This window comes from Anarrhichthys ocellatus, unplaced genomic scaffold, assembly GCF_004355925.1.
Source record: "Anarrhichthys ocellatus isolate YVR2014 unplaced genomic scaffold, GSC_Weel_1.0 scaffold8, whole genome shotgun sequence".
Lineage (NCBI taxonomy): Eukaryota > Metazoa > Chordata > Actinopteri > Perciformes > Anarhichadidae > Anarrhichthys > Anarrhichthys ocellatus.
This window is the reverse complement of record NW_022280038.1, coordinates 2,255,242-2,270,346: the sequence shown is the minus strand read 5'-3', so window position 1 is coordinate 2,270,346 and position 15,105 is coordinate 2,255,242. Positions and strand designations below refer to the sequence as shown.

Genomic DNA, 15,105 nt, shown 5'->3' with positions numbered 1-15,105 from the left:
GTCCTAAAAAGATGTTGCAATGGATTACCTACTTAAGCCATTTTAGGAAAATAGACTGCGGTAGATGTTCTACAAAATATGCAACAGTTGGCTACATTCATGTCCAGTACAGTATGTTGCATTACTGAGAAGCCACTCAAAATGAAGCATCAATCACAATGGTAATGTTTGCTGTTAAAGGAAAAGCACGTCATTAATAAATATGCATTTATAGTATTTAGGATGTACTTTTTGGCATCGTTAACTATAAAGGTCAGATGGTATTGAAACTTCTGATTTACTACAAATATTCTTAAATATTGACCTCTTCAGAAAGACGTTTCTTACATGCACAGTATCCCTTCTGACACAAGCAAAAACTGCAGAATGGTACATGATTTTGAGCAGCTCCCAGTCTTACTGTTTGCAGGTTTAAGTCAATGGTGGCTTGGGTGAATCTGTAAATCTACTGTTGACCCGTGGAGTTTAGTGTGCCCATGGAGGGCTACAATCACGCCATTCACCACATCACTGTTGGGTAGTGTACGATGTGGCACGTGGCTAAAGGCAGAACAACTTGACACCTAAAGGCATTTTGAAACGATGTGAGGTTATCCACCAAGCATCTGAAGCAGGGGTCTCAGCCTCCAGAGAGACATTTTATAGTTTAGAAAGTCTGTCTCAGCAGTGGTGGCAAACAATGCTTTGCACCAAAGCTTTTACTCTTATTTGGTTAGTCTCAGCAAACAAAGTTAAAGGAATAGGTAGACCTTTTGGGATATACACTTATTTGTGTTAGATGAGAAGATCGACACCAAACGCCGTCTGTATGGTGAATAACCGCTTAGCTTAGCACAAAGACTAGCAACATGAGAAGTCTTCAGGCGAATCTCGCCAGCTGCTGCTGGTGGTAGCTTCAAATTAAGTGTGCAGTCATAAGTGGCATCACTTTTCTCATTTAACTCTTAGAAAATGAATAAGCATATTTCCTACAAGATCAAACCACCCCTGTAATTCAGTTTGACATGAAAAAAACAAGATCCCCCTCCTGCTTGGACATGCTTGATAAAAACCAGTCCAGGTGCTGAACTGACAGCATGGTGAGACATGTGCAGTACTCTCTGCAATATTTTGAAATGTATGCTGAAGTAGGCAGTAAAGCACTATGAAAACAAAATATCAGCAGTGTTCACTCTCTAGTTTCAAGGCTATCTCTACAACACATCTTGCACAAGGTCCCTTGAAAAATAAACAAAAAAAACACACAATATTAAGCACAGATACTGTATATACACACAAAAAAAAAAAAGAAAAAAAAAAGGAAACTGACCACTGTCGCGCAGTGCACTTTGTCAACTTGTAGCAGTTACATAGCATTACGTCATCTGCTCAGTGTTGGAATTAGCAAAATGTTTATTCTGTAGGATACTGGAATATACTGTATACTGTAGGCTTACTTGTTTAATACAGTGAGTTGGTGATGTATTCTAAGACATGTGGCGCCATATCGTCCCTATGGCTGTGTAAATGTTTCTCATTCCGATTTACACGACACCGTCAGCTTCCTACATCTTTGGGAATTTCTGCTCGTTAAGTCTCAAAAGTTGAAGCAATGTGGGTGCAGGTGTGTGTGTGTTCGTAATGGCTGCGCTGGTCCCTGTAATAACAGTGTTCTAAAAAATAATTCTCCTCAGCAGCCACGTCTTCTGTCTCTCAGTAGTTGCATTTCTTAAGAGTACGAGCTGATTTTACAGACGTGCAAACCTGTGAGTATTCAAGACCCTGATTACTTGTGCTTTCACATTAACGTCGCAATGACATCTTGAGTGAGTGTGGGGAACTCAATGCATGTAAGAAATGCAACCTGGTGGAGGAGGGTTATATCGAGCTGATACAGCGCTCTGCAACTACATCACTACGTAGTGCAGTCTGGATAAGAGAATAGGAAATACCATCTCTCCACTACAGTGACAGTTTTTATGGTTCTGTGATTTGTTGACTTGTTAGCACTTAAATGAACCAAATAGTTTGTTTTGTTAGCGCTCATCAAACTCAATAGTTTCAAACTGGTTGTGCCCGTTTGTTTCAGTGTATACTAAGACGGTATTAGACTCCTTTAAGAGTGGCTGAAGGGAAACTGGAATATTTTCTCACCCGACAATCACAAGACAAGTTTTCACATGAAGTAATCTCCATGCCATATCATTTGAAAGTGTGAAACACAGTCTTTGTTATGAGCCAACAGTCTGAAGAGAAATGTCCAACTTTGCACTTCACATTTGTTTGTCATTAGTAGTGCCATTTTACCTTCGTGAAACCCACCTCTGGGCCCGTCACCATGTGCTCTTTGACAGTGATCAATGCTATAAGCATGGGAGTGGTCATACCAGAATGGCACTATTGCATTTAGATAAGACAATCAAGTTTTTTTTTTGTGTTTTGGCACAGTGCACATGATTATTTCTGTGCTGGCCTGATGATGGGAGAGGAGTGGACGTCCCCTTTTTTTTTTTTCTTGGCCTCTCTGTGCTTGTAAATGTCCACCATGACTTGACATAATCCGAGGTCTCTTTTCCATATTCGGCTCAAAGACAGAGTCAACAATGTTTCCTTATCATGGTTCCTGCAGGTTAATACTGAAGAACGGGGCTGTCTCAGATGAGCACAGATGTGGAGCAACGGGTTCCAGAAATTGTCCGTGGTGCAGTGTTGTGTGAACGACAATATACATTCAGGAGGTAAATATCAGTGTTTAGGTCCTGGAGCATATTACGATCACATCTTTTGATAATTTTCCCTTCAGTCCTTTTAATTCTCGTTCCTCAGTCTCATCTTTCAGCAGCTTTATCCTCATACAGTCATGACATTTATTCAGCAAAAGGGAACAAACGTGATTCTGACCTGCCTCCATAATGTGTGGATCATAATGAATATGCAATGCATGTATTCGATTTTCATGAACCTGAACTCTATAGGTCACCATGCAACTCTGGCTTGGTTCTGGTGCATATAAAAAAAAAAAAAAAAAAAAAGTGTCGCCTCTGTGGCATCCATCTTCTGCAGAGCATGTGGAAGGTTACACAGGCTCAAATGGGACTGGCAAACCTATCAATATTCATAATTTATTGTTTTTATTATATCATGTGATAGAAATGAACTGGTTATTTTAACGTTGGATCTTGCATTCCTAAAGAGATACTGTGATGAATATTGATAAAGGAAGAATCTTCTGTTTATTGTGGGTTTTCTTCCCTCTTCCTCATATTGCCCAGCCCTACGCTCACACACACATTAGTGGCCGTGAGGATGACTTAAACGAAGGCTGTTATGACTATTCTGAGCTGCTGCCATGGTTGCTGATCCCGGTTTGAAACCGAAGTGTTGCGCTGCTTCCTCTTCCTGCCCTATGCAGCAAACCAGACCAACCCTCTGGCTTCGGAGTGGGAATGATTAAACGATGTAAATGACCTCTGCACTAATCACAGAACAAAAGATGACGAAAACAAAAGATGTGCTGCGATGTAGAGGGATGTCAGGGTCTCCTCTCCTTTGCTCGCTGGCCTGTATCCTTCATGGAGATACAGGGTGGCATCTTTTTAGCGAATACTGTGCTCTCAAACAATAGAGTCTTTGATCTCTGAGCCTAGCCTCACTCTGGGCCGAGGGCAGGTTGGGGAGTATTCCACGTGGCTCTCCTTCACGTTAAGCGGCCGCCTGTCGGAGGACTCGGAGAAGCTCTTGCTGTTGTCCGGCGAGGACTCGTGGGTGGGCGTGCTGCAGATGTAGTTGTCATTTAGCGTTTGGTAGCCCTTGTGATCAGAAGTGGATACGGGGATGGTGTTACCGTTTAGGGGCAAGCTCTCAGCGGGCTTTCCCACAATCCTTGGCTTCTTCTGCTGCATGTTGGGGCACTCGCCCTGCTTCAGCATGGACTTCATATGATCTCGGTTCCTGTAGATGACGAACAAGGAGAACACCACCAGGGAGAACGCCAGCAGGGCGCACACCACAATCAGTTCGTTCCAGTACGTCTTGGTGTGGAGCTGCTCAGAACGAGACTCGCCGGGCAGGACGATGCTCTCCTCCTGCTCAATGTGCGGTGTGCGTGAGTGGCCAATCAGAGTGGTGCTTTCCTGCCGTGGCTCCGCCTTCACACAGTAGTTGGCTAACAGCTGGCGGAAACCCTCCTCTTCTGACCAGCACTCGTAGGTCTCCGTCCTGTCGGCTTGCGCCACCACTACCAGGTTTCCCTCTGGTGTAGCGTAGAGGAACTGGCTGGCGTTGTCACTGTAACGCCACCTTCTCTGTGCTAGGTTGGACCGCAGTTTACAAGGCAGGACTCTGAACGTGTTGACTGGGATTATAATGAGCTTGCATTGGGAGACACCTACATATAAAAACAAAAAACAAAACAATGTTGCTCCAAAGAGTCAGTTTAAGAAATATTTTACTAATTGCATAAGGAGTAAGACTCTCACATCTGCCAAAAAAGCAAGTCCTTTAAAAGAGTTGGTGGATAAGTCATTTATAAGTGCATGTACAGTAACTACATCACTGCATATAATACAATTTTGAAATCGAACTATAATTTACATGAATTCTTACATACAGAACTGCTCGCTTTTAACCGCCGTCATATAAATCTGCAACAACATGCGATTGATTCTTCACCGACTGCTCTATGTGCAGGCTGCTGTTGTGTCGGTCAGGTGACAACACTTTAATTACAGACCGCTATACAAAGAGAACACACTCACGAGAAGCCGCTGGTCTGGCAGATCTGGTGCTGGGAAACGTCCTGTTACAAATCGCTGTTGTATCGGCCTCCTCCACATCCTGCTGCCAGTGACTGAGACAAAGCGTACCAAACAAAACAACAGGGTGAGGGAAAGCAGCTGTAATGAGAGGAACCTTGGATGGGATGCACTCATTTGACTCTCCCGAGGTCTGTCATTGTAGCACCTATGAGTATAGCTTCATCACACTGTGACTAAGAGGACAATCTTCTTTTAAAAGCTTCTGTTCAAGCATGTGATGAGGAGCTTTGCATGCTTATTTGTGAGTTTGTTTTTGGGTGCATGTTTACATCCAACTAGTTGTAATGGTATGAGATTTTCAACGTACGACGATAATTTTAATACGGCGGTATACCCAGGGACCGTTGGAACCCTACATCTAACAACAAAACACATTTATTACTATAAATTAGACTATTAAAGAAGGTAAATAAACAAACTAATCTATCAAGGTGGCTAAATGAACAAATGCAGCCTGTGAGCGAAGGCAGATGAACAAAGGAAAAGTGAAAGATTGGGAATAGGTTAGAGATTTGGTGGCTGTGTGATCTCTCACCTGTCAGGCGGAGCCATCCTGACGTCCCGACACAGACGTCCGGTCCAGGCGCAGTATGGGTCTCTGGACAACACACACTCTCCACAACTGAGGTAGTTAGAGCAGTTAGCCACAGGAACCTCCACCAGCCCAGAGTTGGATGACACAAACAACAGACCCTGCAGAAGAGAAAGAAATGTGTGAGAGTCTGCGCGATACAAAGTTCTCATCAAAAAGGTTAAAGTGCCAAACAGAACTTCTGCTTTTGGTTACTTGTTTCTGATTCAGAAAGGAAAACCATGCCAAGACAATTACTGAAGACAAACAGAGGAATACAACCTAAACAAAGTTAAAACTCTGGCTGGCTGTTCTTTTACTTGATGCCATGAGCCAAGTCATTTGATTGTGGTCATAAACACATGGCTACAACAAAAAGTGGTTGCTACACAGCATTGTCTCCATTTATATTCATTATTTTGCATCACTTTTCAGACAGTATGCATCAGTGTGTAGAATAACTTTCATCCAGAAATGCATGTTCACCATGAACGTGACGTTGATGCTGACGTACAGCACACCCCTGTGTTCCAAAAAGTGCAGGCTATATTTAGGCCATCTACCCCTATATTAGATAGACATCATGTGGATTATGTCTGTCTTTCATATCCCTATTTGGAGCTGAGAATATTCACAAAAAAAGTATCTTGGACTTTATTAGAATTACATAATCTTAGATTGCAGTTTGGCTGCTTTGGCCCGGGGAGAGGCCATTATGTAATAAAGAGGGACAGGTAATGAAATTCAGCTCTGGGGAAAATGCCAGAGAGGATCAGAAACAGTCTTCCAGACGGTGACATAACTTAAAGGAAAACTCAAAACAGAACGGCCCCACTGGAAAGAAAATGTCTGTTCACCGGGGAATCTAGCTCCTCCATATTTTTACTACTTGAAAATGAGTATGAAAACAGTAAACAGGACATTCAAATATGAGCTTACACAAAACCGTGTGACAATAATGGTTATGGGTGTGTATTGAAATGAAAGAGTTGTGATTTACCCTCTGAGGATCAAGTTCGATGTGTTGCACTGGCTGAGGCTCAGGAAACAGAATCATCTCCTCGATGATGTGCATCTTATCGTTGACATTGATGGCCTTATGGAGCTTTCCGTCATCTGGAAGACACAGGGGACAAGTGGAAGTGACTTATACTGAAGGCAGGGGACAGTTTGTGGGGGATAAAAGCATCATCTAGGGTTTTAAAACGACAGAAGCCTACTTTATGTTTGACAAAAGTGAGAGTATCCTTTTGTAACATTATTTTTCCTTTTAAAGATTGATGGAAAGACCCACATATTAAATAACTTGCTGCTGTGTAATGAGCTGTACCTGTTCCGATGAAGAGCACGTCGTAGGCCCTCTCCATGCCTTGGATCTTGTGCACGGTGATCTGTGTGTAGCGCACGCTGCGTTTCAACAGCAGGGGAGTGCTGCGGATCACGCTGTCCATCAGGTAATGATCCTTGACAAAGTTGAGCACTTTATCAGGCATGTGCAAGGACGACTGGATACCCATTTGCCTGGCGTGGTTGGTCACACACTGCGGGGAGTAAATTAGAAATGAATCTCTGCTTATTCAAGTAGACCTGGAAGTACAAACGTACAAGGAGACAGGATATTGTATTGACCTGTATGTACCCTTTCTTTATTTATAAAGTGAATTAAGTTTAGGGTTATGTACAATAGCAGACCTGGCTGGTATAGACATTTTTAACCATGTTAAAACTAGTAGTTATCACGACTAGTTTTAAGCTTTTATGCATTTGTTTTGCTCCAGGGAAGAGTTAAGCAGAACTTTATCAAGACAGTACTTTTGGAAAATAAAAGGAGAACATCTGCTTTACATCAAGCTCACTTGTTGAACAGCACGGGGGAAAAAAATCAGTTTAGGGTTACAAGTGGAAATGTTTTGTTGGAGACTGTAATATACATTGTTTGTTCGTGTGATCACAAAACAGAAGAAAATAACAGGAATGTTCTTTTCAGAGACAAATACTTGAATGAACAGATGCACAGAGTGAAGCAAAATAAGTTGAATTGTGTGGTTTCCTGCTCCACTCACCGCTCCGGGCCGTGGTTCTGGCACAGGGTGGTTGTACGTGTACCACTGCTGTGTCTCCCGGTTGACCTCTCGGTAGCGCCCGCTGAAGGCTCTTTCCACCTGTGCCATGGTGAAAGCGCAAACCGCTGAGCTGCCCGACGCTCCTTTATACCTGTGAACGCATACAAAATTCAAGATCCCCGTGTCCGATTGCATGTTGCCATTATTTTACTCGATACATCCTTTCTGCAGCTGTCATTTTCTTCAGGAAAACTGGAGCAGCAACTTCTAACGGAAGAACAGTTGTTGAGTGGGCGCGTGAATGATCTCCATATTAAAACCTTTATTTTGTTGAAACATTAATTAGACATTGGGGTTGCATGAGCTTGTGTTAGTGTTTAAGCTCATTACAGCTGCTCTAAATTCAGAGGAGCCAAGAAAGAAAAAGGCAACTTGCCAAGTTTGAGTGCAGATATTAAATAAAAACCGTCTCAAGATGGTGTGTGTGAGCTGTGTTGATTAAAGGGCCCGTGTGTTTGTGCATAAACATGCACAAACACAAATTGAACCAGCGCCATAAATCAGATTCATCCAAGTGCCTCTATGTCACCATTAAAGCGATCAGAACAAACCCCTCCCTTCGTTTCTTACCACTGGGAGGTGAAGACGCCGTAGAAGACGGTGCTCTCCCAGCTGTCTCCCATGGGCTTCAGGACAAACATGTCCTGGATGATGTTGAAGGGGAAGCCGTCATCAGGGAGGGAACACAGGAGCTGGGCCTTAAGGAAGGTCGTCCATTTCTTCTGCAGCACCCGTTCGCCGCCTTTATCACCCTGCAAACAAAGTGTGTTGTATTATGTAACAGAGGACTCATTAAACTATCATTTATTAACAGTTTACAGTCATCCTGATAAGAAGAACAGAACATGTCATTTACAAGGTGAAGCAAGTAGACCAGAACACAACACCCGGCTTATGAAGATTTTAAAGTCCGCCCTTAATTTCTCTTACTGTTGCAGCGACGTCTCATTGGAGCAGACTATATATATATATTCACTTAAAGATCCCCTCCAGGCATGTTTAGGTTATTTATAAATGCTCTACAAATGAGAACACACTACAAAAACATCAGTCTCAATTAATATGCAAATAGTTTCTCATTTCAGAATTGCTGAACACAAGATGTCTGCTACTTCCTCTCTGTGTGTGTGCACTGGAGGCTTCAAGTTGCATACGCACACGAGTTTAACTCAGATCTGAGGTGAGCACAGAGAAACGTTCCTCCTCCAGCAGAAATCTAACTCGCATTTCATTATGCACAGTGAACATCCAAGATGAGTAACAATAAGCAAAATACATCTTTAAAGTGGAGGGGGACTTTATTCTACAATATATCAGCCGTTGTAAGAAAAGACCTGCAGCTGCAATCCCTTCTCTCTGCTTTAGAGGATGCTGTTGGGGTAAGGGAATCTGAAAGTCGTTACTGTGACAGTTATGATGCTTTTTTTTTTAGGGTTGTGACAACTAATCACAACCAACTACGATTTTAATGTTGTGATGCAAATCCAAGTATTTAAATCCTTCCCTTTGGTGCAGCATATGTGTGGCGCCTTTAAACTAAAATACAAAGGACATTTTTGACAATAAAATGCGGGTAACAAAAAAAGTTCACATAAAACGATACATGTTGCTCTTTGAAGGAGAGGAGATGGTGAAATGGAAAATAAACAGAATGGCTATTTATTAACTACAGCTTTGAAACCGGCATTCGTGGTTCGCTTCTCCTCCGAGACACACAAGATGAATTCCCTCCTTTCAAGGCCGTCACTAAATATTCACATAAACAGTTATCAGACAACTTTGCAAGGACTAGCAATTATCTAAGAGATTGTAAACACCAAGAGAAACTCCTCCAAAATACAGCAAGCAAGCTGGAACGCACAGGAGGAGCAGGAGGAGGAAGAACACAACCACAACAAGTGGTCTCGCCCAATCTCAAGACAGTTTTCCTTCCTAGAACCCAAACTATCCCATCAGCACGGCCTCTGAAACCTATAACAACTCCTACATAACAGCACAAGGAGTGAATCACCCTTGAGGAGATGATAAAACGCAAAACTAGAACTACCCCCGTTCCCTCCTCTGTGTGCTGTTACACGCAAACAATCATGTTGCTCAACGACGGTGAGGTGAAACGTCGTGGGACAGATGCACGGCCTGGGAGCCAATTACTAGACTGTGGTAGTAGCCTGTCCACATAATGAGGAGACCACATTCTCTGCTCTCTCAGCTGTTCCATCGCCATTGTTGCTGTGCAGCTTGTACTCTCAATAGCATCGACCAACCCCCTTGAAAGCTGCCCTCCAATAATATACTCCTTCTTTTGTGCTGTATTACATCGCTCTCTCACATTCTATCTGAACTTCACATTTCAGATTCCTCATGTTTGTCAACCTGAAGTAGACGAACAAGAAGCAAGGAAAACGGTGCCACACAATGTTCAGAATCTGCCTGCTTTCCCCAGTCCCTCAGTGTGCACACCTGAATAAACAAAAGAAAAGAGGGAGGCGAAGAAAGGAGGGGGACGGATAGGAAAAAGGGGGAGAAAAAACTACTTTGGAAGCAGAATTACTTGGCAAACCCAAGTTAAACAGTAGTTAGACCTGCATGAAAAAGGCTTGGATTTACAAGAAACTTGTCTTCTTTAAAAAAGGTAGCAAAATGTCTGGCAAGATCAGCCAACACGCACAAAATATTTCAGATATCAAAATGAAAGCACATCCAAACATATTTGGCCTTGGCCTGGTACACAGAGAGAAAAGGGAGTACATGATGTACATGTCAGTCTGCACGAGTGCGTTATAGATACTAAACCACTAACGGGGAGAGGCCTTCATACCTCGCTGTTACCTAAACTCTAATCTGAGTTCAGCACTTTCTGCTCTCTGAAGGCCGGTGAAAACAACAGGAAGTTAGTTATTGTAGTTTGGCTCGCTCACAAACAAGATCACCGGCCGCAGCAGTGGTGGTGGTGGCGGCGGCAGCACACAGCTCATGGTGGCAATTATGGTACTTTAAAACCCTCAGAGCCCGATTGCAGCAGTTTGTGTCTCCTTCTTTGAGTCATAACTCCATCAAATCTAAATACACAGACATGATACACATATTTGTAGATTGGGTGAGTTGCACATTCTGATGATCTCTATCACACAAACATTCTTAGTTATTAAAGTAATCCAGTGATAGTTTTCTGTACATCCAGGAGCATATTGCAAACAGAAACAGCTGACAGCTAATTTGGCATAATTTAATGGTACCAATTTGACAAAATGTAAACAAATGTAAGCTTATGAACATGGGGTTCAAGTTGTAGCCCACAGCGTAACTTACTGAATGCTTGGCAACATTATACTTTCTGTCAACATCCCCCAAAAGCATTATGGGAACTGTAGTTCTGGGATGGGGCATATTTGTCTTAATTTTGCCTGAGAGGCAGCGCATGCTGTCAGTATAATGCAAGTTTCATAAGAATAAAAACTGATTTATTACGTTAGCAACCTTACCCCTGAGCTATCTCTGATGTTTCCATGGCAACAATCATTGACGTCTGTTTTTTAGAGTCACAATTTACCCAGAATTCATGGAAAATGAGTCCTACTTGAGAACCTACACAGCTTTGTGCATCAGATGAATCTATCGATGAGAGGGGCAATATATGAGGTTGTTGTCCCTCATGTGTTGGCCCACTTTTGCACAAAATTGCTGGTCAATATGTGAATTTCCTATGCATTCATCTCAATACATTGATTTCTGAAAGCATTTCCCCAGTAAATTAGGGAGCAAACCACCTGCATCACTACTGTACTGCCACAGAAAAGCATCTGAAAAGATGTCAGTCGGGAAAACGAGGGCTGCTGCATTCCAGAGGTATAAAGGCGCTTTATAGAGCAGAGAAAGCCATTCTTCTGTCTCTATTGCACAGTTCATCTGCAGCAAGTTGCCACAGTCTGGGGGCCTTTCCGTCAATGACTTCCATATATAGAACCCAGGAGGTGCTCCGCCGGCTGCGAGAGGTGTCGCAGCAACGAGTGCCAGAGCCTAGCAGGACTAAGTCATTAAGCTGTCACTTAAGATTACATGCTGTCCTCACGATTACTCACATTACTGCCTCCATGAACAAGAGACATCAGTCAGGGAGGGATACTAAGTGCATGTATATCAGGCAGCCGTTTAATTGATCTGATTACAGGTGAAAAGGGATGAAGTCAGCCGTTGATTATTCAGGGTGATCGACCAAACTAAACTCTCGGAAGAGGAGGAGAAGGAGAAGGAGGGGAACGACGTCAGCAGTTTAAATGATGCGAGTAAATTCTGCAGTCGCTACAGTTTGCATGCTTTGCCTGCAACACATACGGGCCATAGAGTAGAATGGAAAAAAGCATTTCATATTGCTGCGAAGCAATGCTTGAATACTAATAATGCCTGCAAAGCTCAAGGCGCTGGTGGAGAAAGGCAAAGAGCTGGAGGGATGGACGAGTGCAGCTGACATTGTGAGGGAGATGGAGGGAGAGGGGGAGCGATGACATTGCAGAGAAAAAGGGATGGGGGCGTGGTGAGTAGGAGCAGATGATTCAGGCAAGGGGAAACCAAATCTGTTGAAAACATGTTTGCAGAGTCAAATAGAAAAAGCTTTACCGCACCAGTGACATATTTCCATTGCATCTACACAAGCATGACGTACAGTTAAATGTGACCAAACGTGCTTTGACACGGGAGCGTCCCGCCTTGTTTTAAGGCAATTGTATCAGGATTAAGGAGGGGAAGCTTGAGGCGCCGCTGTGCCTCTTATTTCTGCATGGCCATCTTGTATAATGACCACAACCCAACCGCAGGTGTCTTACCTTACACACGCGAGCAATCCTCGACACAATGGTGTTGTCAAAGAAGTCAAATTCTTTTCCTGCCTCGCTAAAGAAGAAGTAAATCTTGTCGTCGTCTCCCACAGGGTTTCCTATTGGCTGACTCTCCTCGATGTAAGCTGACCCGACAAAGACTGGATCTGTTAAAAAAAATAATAGAAAAACACAAAGAAAACATGGTGGGTTGGAGAGACACCTTTATCATCTGCGCAAGGGAAAGCATTGTTTTGCATTACTTTTGTCAGACAGAGTTCACTTTGGCTGTTTTGAAGTGCATATGCAGCGACTGATATGACCACACTCCTGCAATCTAAGAGGGCTTGTCTTTGCTCTTGGTCTGCTGCATTAGCGACTGTGCCTCGCTAATGATCGCTACTTTCCGGAGCTAATCTGCTCCGTTTGGTACATAATGGAAGATGAATAGAGGGGGAAAAAAAAAAAAAAAAAGAAAAAACTGTCTGCCATCTGATGAAGCTTACCTTGCAGCCATTTTAAAGAGTTCTCCGTCTTCAGAGCAGTTCCCTGACCCAAACTCTTGTAAATGACTGGCTCATTCCCTTGAAAGTTGCTGACAGTACCAGTGTACAATTCACCATCTGGAAGAAAACAATTGCAAGATTTACAATTAAGAACTTGATTTTCTATTAATTAAAAATAAAGTACAAAGAAATGGTGTACAGGGAGCTTTCATAACAGATGAAGTTACAGTTTAGAGTGAAATGAGAGCAGACTGAGTTAAGAGATTAGACAAAAAAATATTTTACATACCAACGATGATGGCAGTGGATTTATAGTCTGGATTAAAGGGGCAGCGACTGCGCCCGTCTTCCATCACGACCTCGCCCACTTCATCTCTCTCCAGTGTGAATGTTGACGTGTTCTGGAGACAAGACACGAAAAGCAAATGTCCCTCAGGCCCAGTCCAATTAAATTCTACTTACATTAAAAAGTGAGCTCAGCGACCTCGAGCTCGTTCTCTCCACTTCGTCATTACAATACAGACAGCGCACTGACTTTATGGGAGTTTGGTCACTTTGAACACACAGTAGCTCTATCTGTCAGGATACTGTACGTCACAGGCAACTCGACTTTTTCATTGCGAGGAAATGAAAACTTACAGCAGATCTAATGCCGACTCATCATGAAATACTCTTAAAACGACGAGGCTTGTTGAACAGATATTGAAGGAAAAGTTGATTTTATTCCATAGAGCTGCCGTTTAAAATCACATCACCTAACTTCACTTCACTGTTTACTACTGCAACGAACACAGCTACAGTTTATTATGAGTCAACTCTGCATGCACCGTCCTGTTGCCTTAAATGCTCGCTAATGTGAATTAATCCCTTGCTCAAAATAGTCTCTGAAATGCAATCTTTACTGCTGGTAAGTAGTATTTGCTAAAAAACTACAGCGACCAGCTGTTTCGTGTTTTTTTGTAAGGCTTTACAAAAAACAACAACTCATGAGAAAATGTACGTCATGATTAGGAACAGAGACTGTGTGCTGAGTGAGACAAGCTGAAAGCATTAAGGGACAGACTTAAGTACTGTTGTTTTTGGTCTTTTCATTGGATTTATTGAGAATTTAAAAAAGATAGGATCCTTTAAATTTGCCTGGTACAAGGTATTTTCATAAGATCTGGCTTCAGGAAGTTTATATGGTTTACACAGGAAGGAAAACTTGATTCATGATAGGACTTCACTGATGATAAAAACTGAGATTTTATAACATATTTCAGTAATTCTAGGTACCTGAGGCTGGTTAATGTACAAAAACTATTGTTTGCTCAAGTGTATATGCCACGGAGATCTCCGGTAAGTACGTGGGTCATTATTCAGCCTCTGAAAACAGTTGTGTTATGTATTCTTTGGCAAGTCTGAGAAAACAAAATGACATAATTTGCGTAATCTCAGGGTTGGGCTGTTAAACAGAGAGTCTGCGTTTACAAAGAGCAGGCACGGACATTGAAACATGTTGGCATTTATCAGGCTGGGAGGGTCAAATGAAAGCGTGGGCGACGTCTTTAAAATACTTGTTTAGTCCGACCAGCAGTCCAAAACCCGAACACAATTTACGACGGCATAGAATAGAGAAAAGCAGCAAAATGTCGCATTTGAAGAGCTGGAAACACCAAATGTTTGGCATTTTTTGCTCGATACTTGACTTAAACAATTAATTGTTTATCAGAATTGTCGCCAATTATTTTTTTTTGTTTGACTGATCGCCCGATCGTTTGAACTGTAAAGTGCAGGAGCAAAAGGGTGAAGCCATTCATCCATCCATTCATCAATCTAGCCTTTCAACTGATCTTAAAACAAAACTCACCCGCCTACATTTGAAACAATAGGGATTACATTGAGCAATAAAGCACTCAATATACTGTACATATGGGAACTTGAGTATTCCATTAATATAGACAAGGAAAAAAATGTATGTGGACAATTTGCAGCAATAGCAATAACTTGTTCTGTTCAATCAAATAGGACAGTGTCGAGTGCCTCCATTGCAGGAGAAATCTTCCCAAGCTTCTTCATTATGAGTTATTATTATCAGGGCTTGTTTCAATTAACGTCTGTCATCTGATTGTTTAGTGTATCTTCTTGGCTTTAGTGTCCCGTTCCTCTGTCATTAAACCCTCTAAGACTGTTTTGAGAAGAGCTATAAAAAATAAAACATTTATTAATGTTAATATTATGCACCTCAGGGAGCGTCTGGCCGCTCTGGGTGACACACACACACACACACACACACACACACACACACACACACACACA

General features: G+C 42.4%; 1 protein-coding gene across 2 annotated transcripts in view; it reads right to left on the bottom strand.

The window, feature by feature from the left end:
- Positions 1 to 2,494: 2,494 nt before the first annotated feature.
- The window catches only part of sema4bb (sema domain, immunoglobulin domain (Ig), transmembrane domain (TM) and short cytoplasmic domain, (semaphorin) 4Bb), a 48,521-nt gene continuing 35,910 nt past the window's right edge, over positions 2,495 to 15,105 (bottom strand). For both annotated transcript variants that reach the window (XM_031848341.1, XM_031848342.1), the window contains exons 6-15: positions 13,097 to 13,208; positions 12,808 to 12,924; positions 12,311 to 12,468; positions 8,061 to 8,242; positions 7,431 to 7,581; positions 6,698 to 6,908; positions 6,368 to 6,483; positions 5,332 to 5,489; positions 4,737 to 4,828; positions 2,495 to 4,366 (exon numbers count right to left, since the gene is read on the bottom strand). In XM_031848341.1, coding sequence (XP_031704201.1) covers positions 3,594 to 4,366; positions 4,737 to 4,828; positions 5,332 to 5,489; positions 6,368 to 6,483; positions 6,698 to 6,908; positions 7,431 to 7,581; positions 8,061 to 8,242; positions 12,311 to 12,468; positions 12,808 to 12,924; positions 13,097 to 13,208 — 2,070 coding nt within the window. In that variant the 3' untranslated portion in view covers positions 2,495 to 3,593. The remainder of the gene's footprint in view (positions 4,367 to 4,736; positions 4,829 to 5,331; positions 5,490 to 6,367; positions 6,484 to 6,697; positions 6,909 to 7,430; positions 7,582 to 8,060; positions 8,243 to 12,310; positions 12,469 to 12,807; positions 12,925 to 13,096; positions 13,209 to 15,105) is intronic.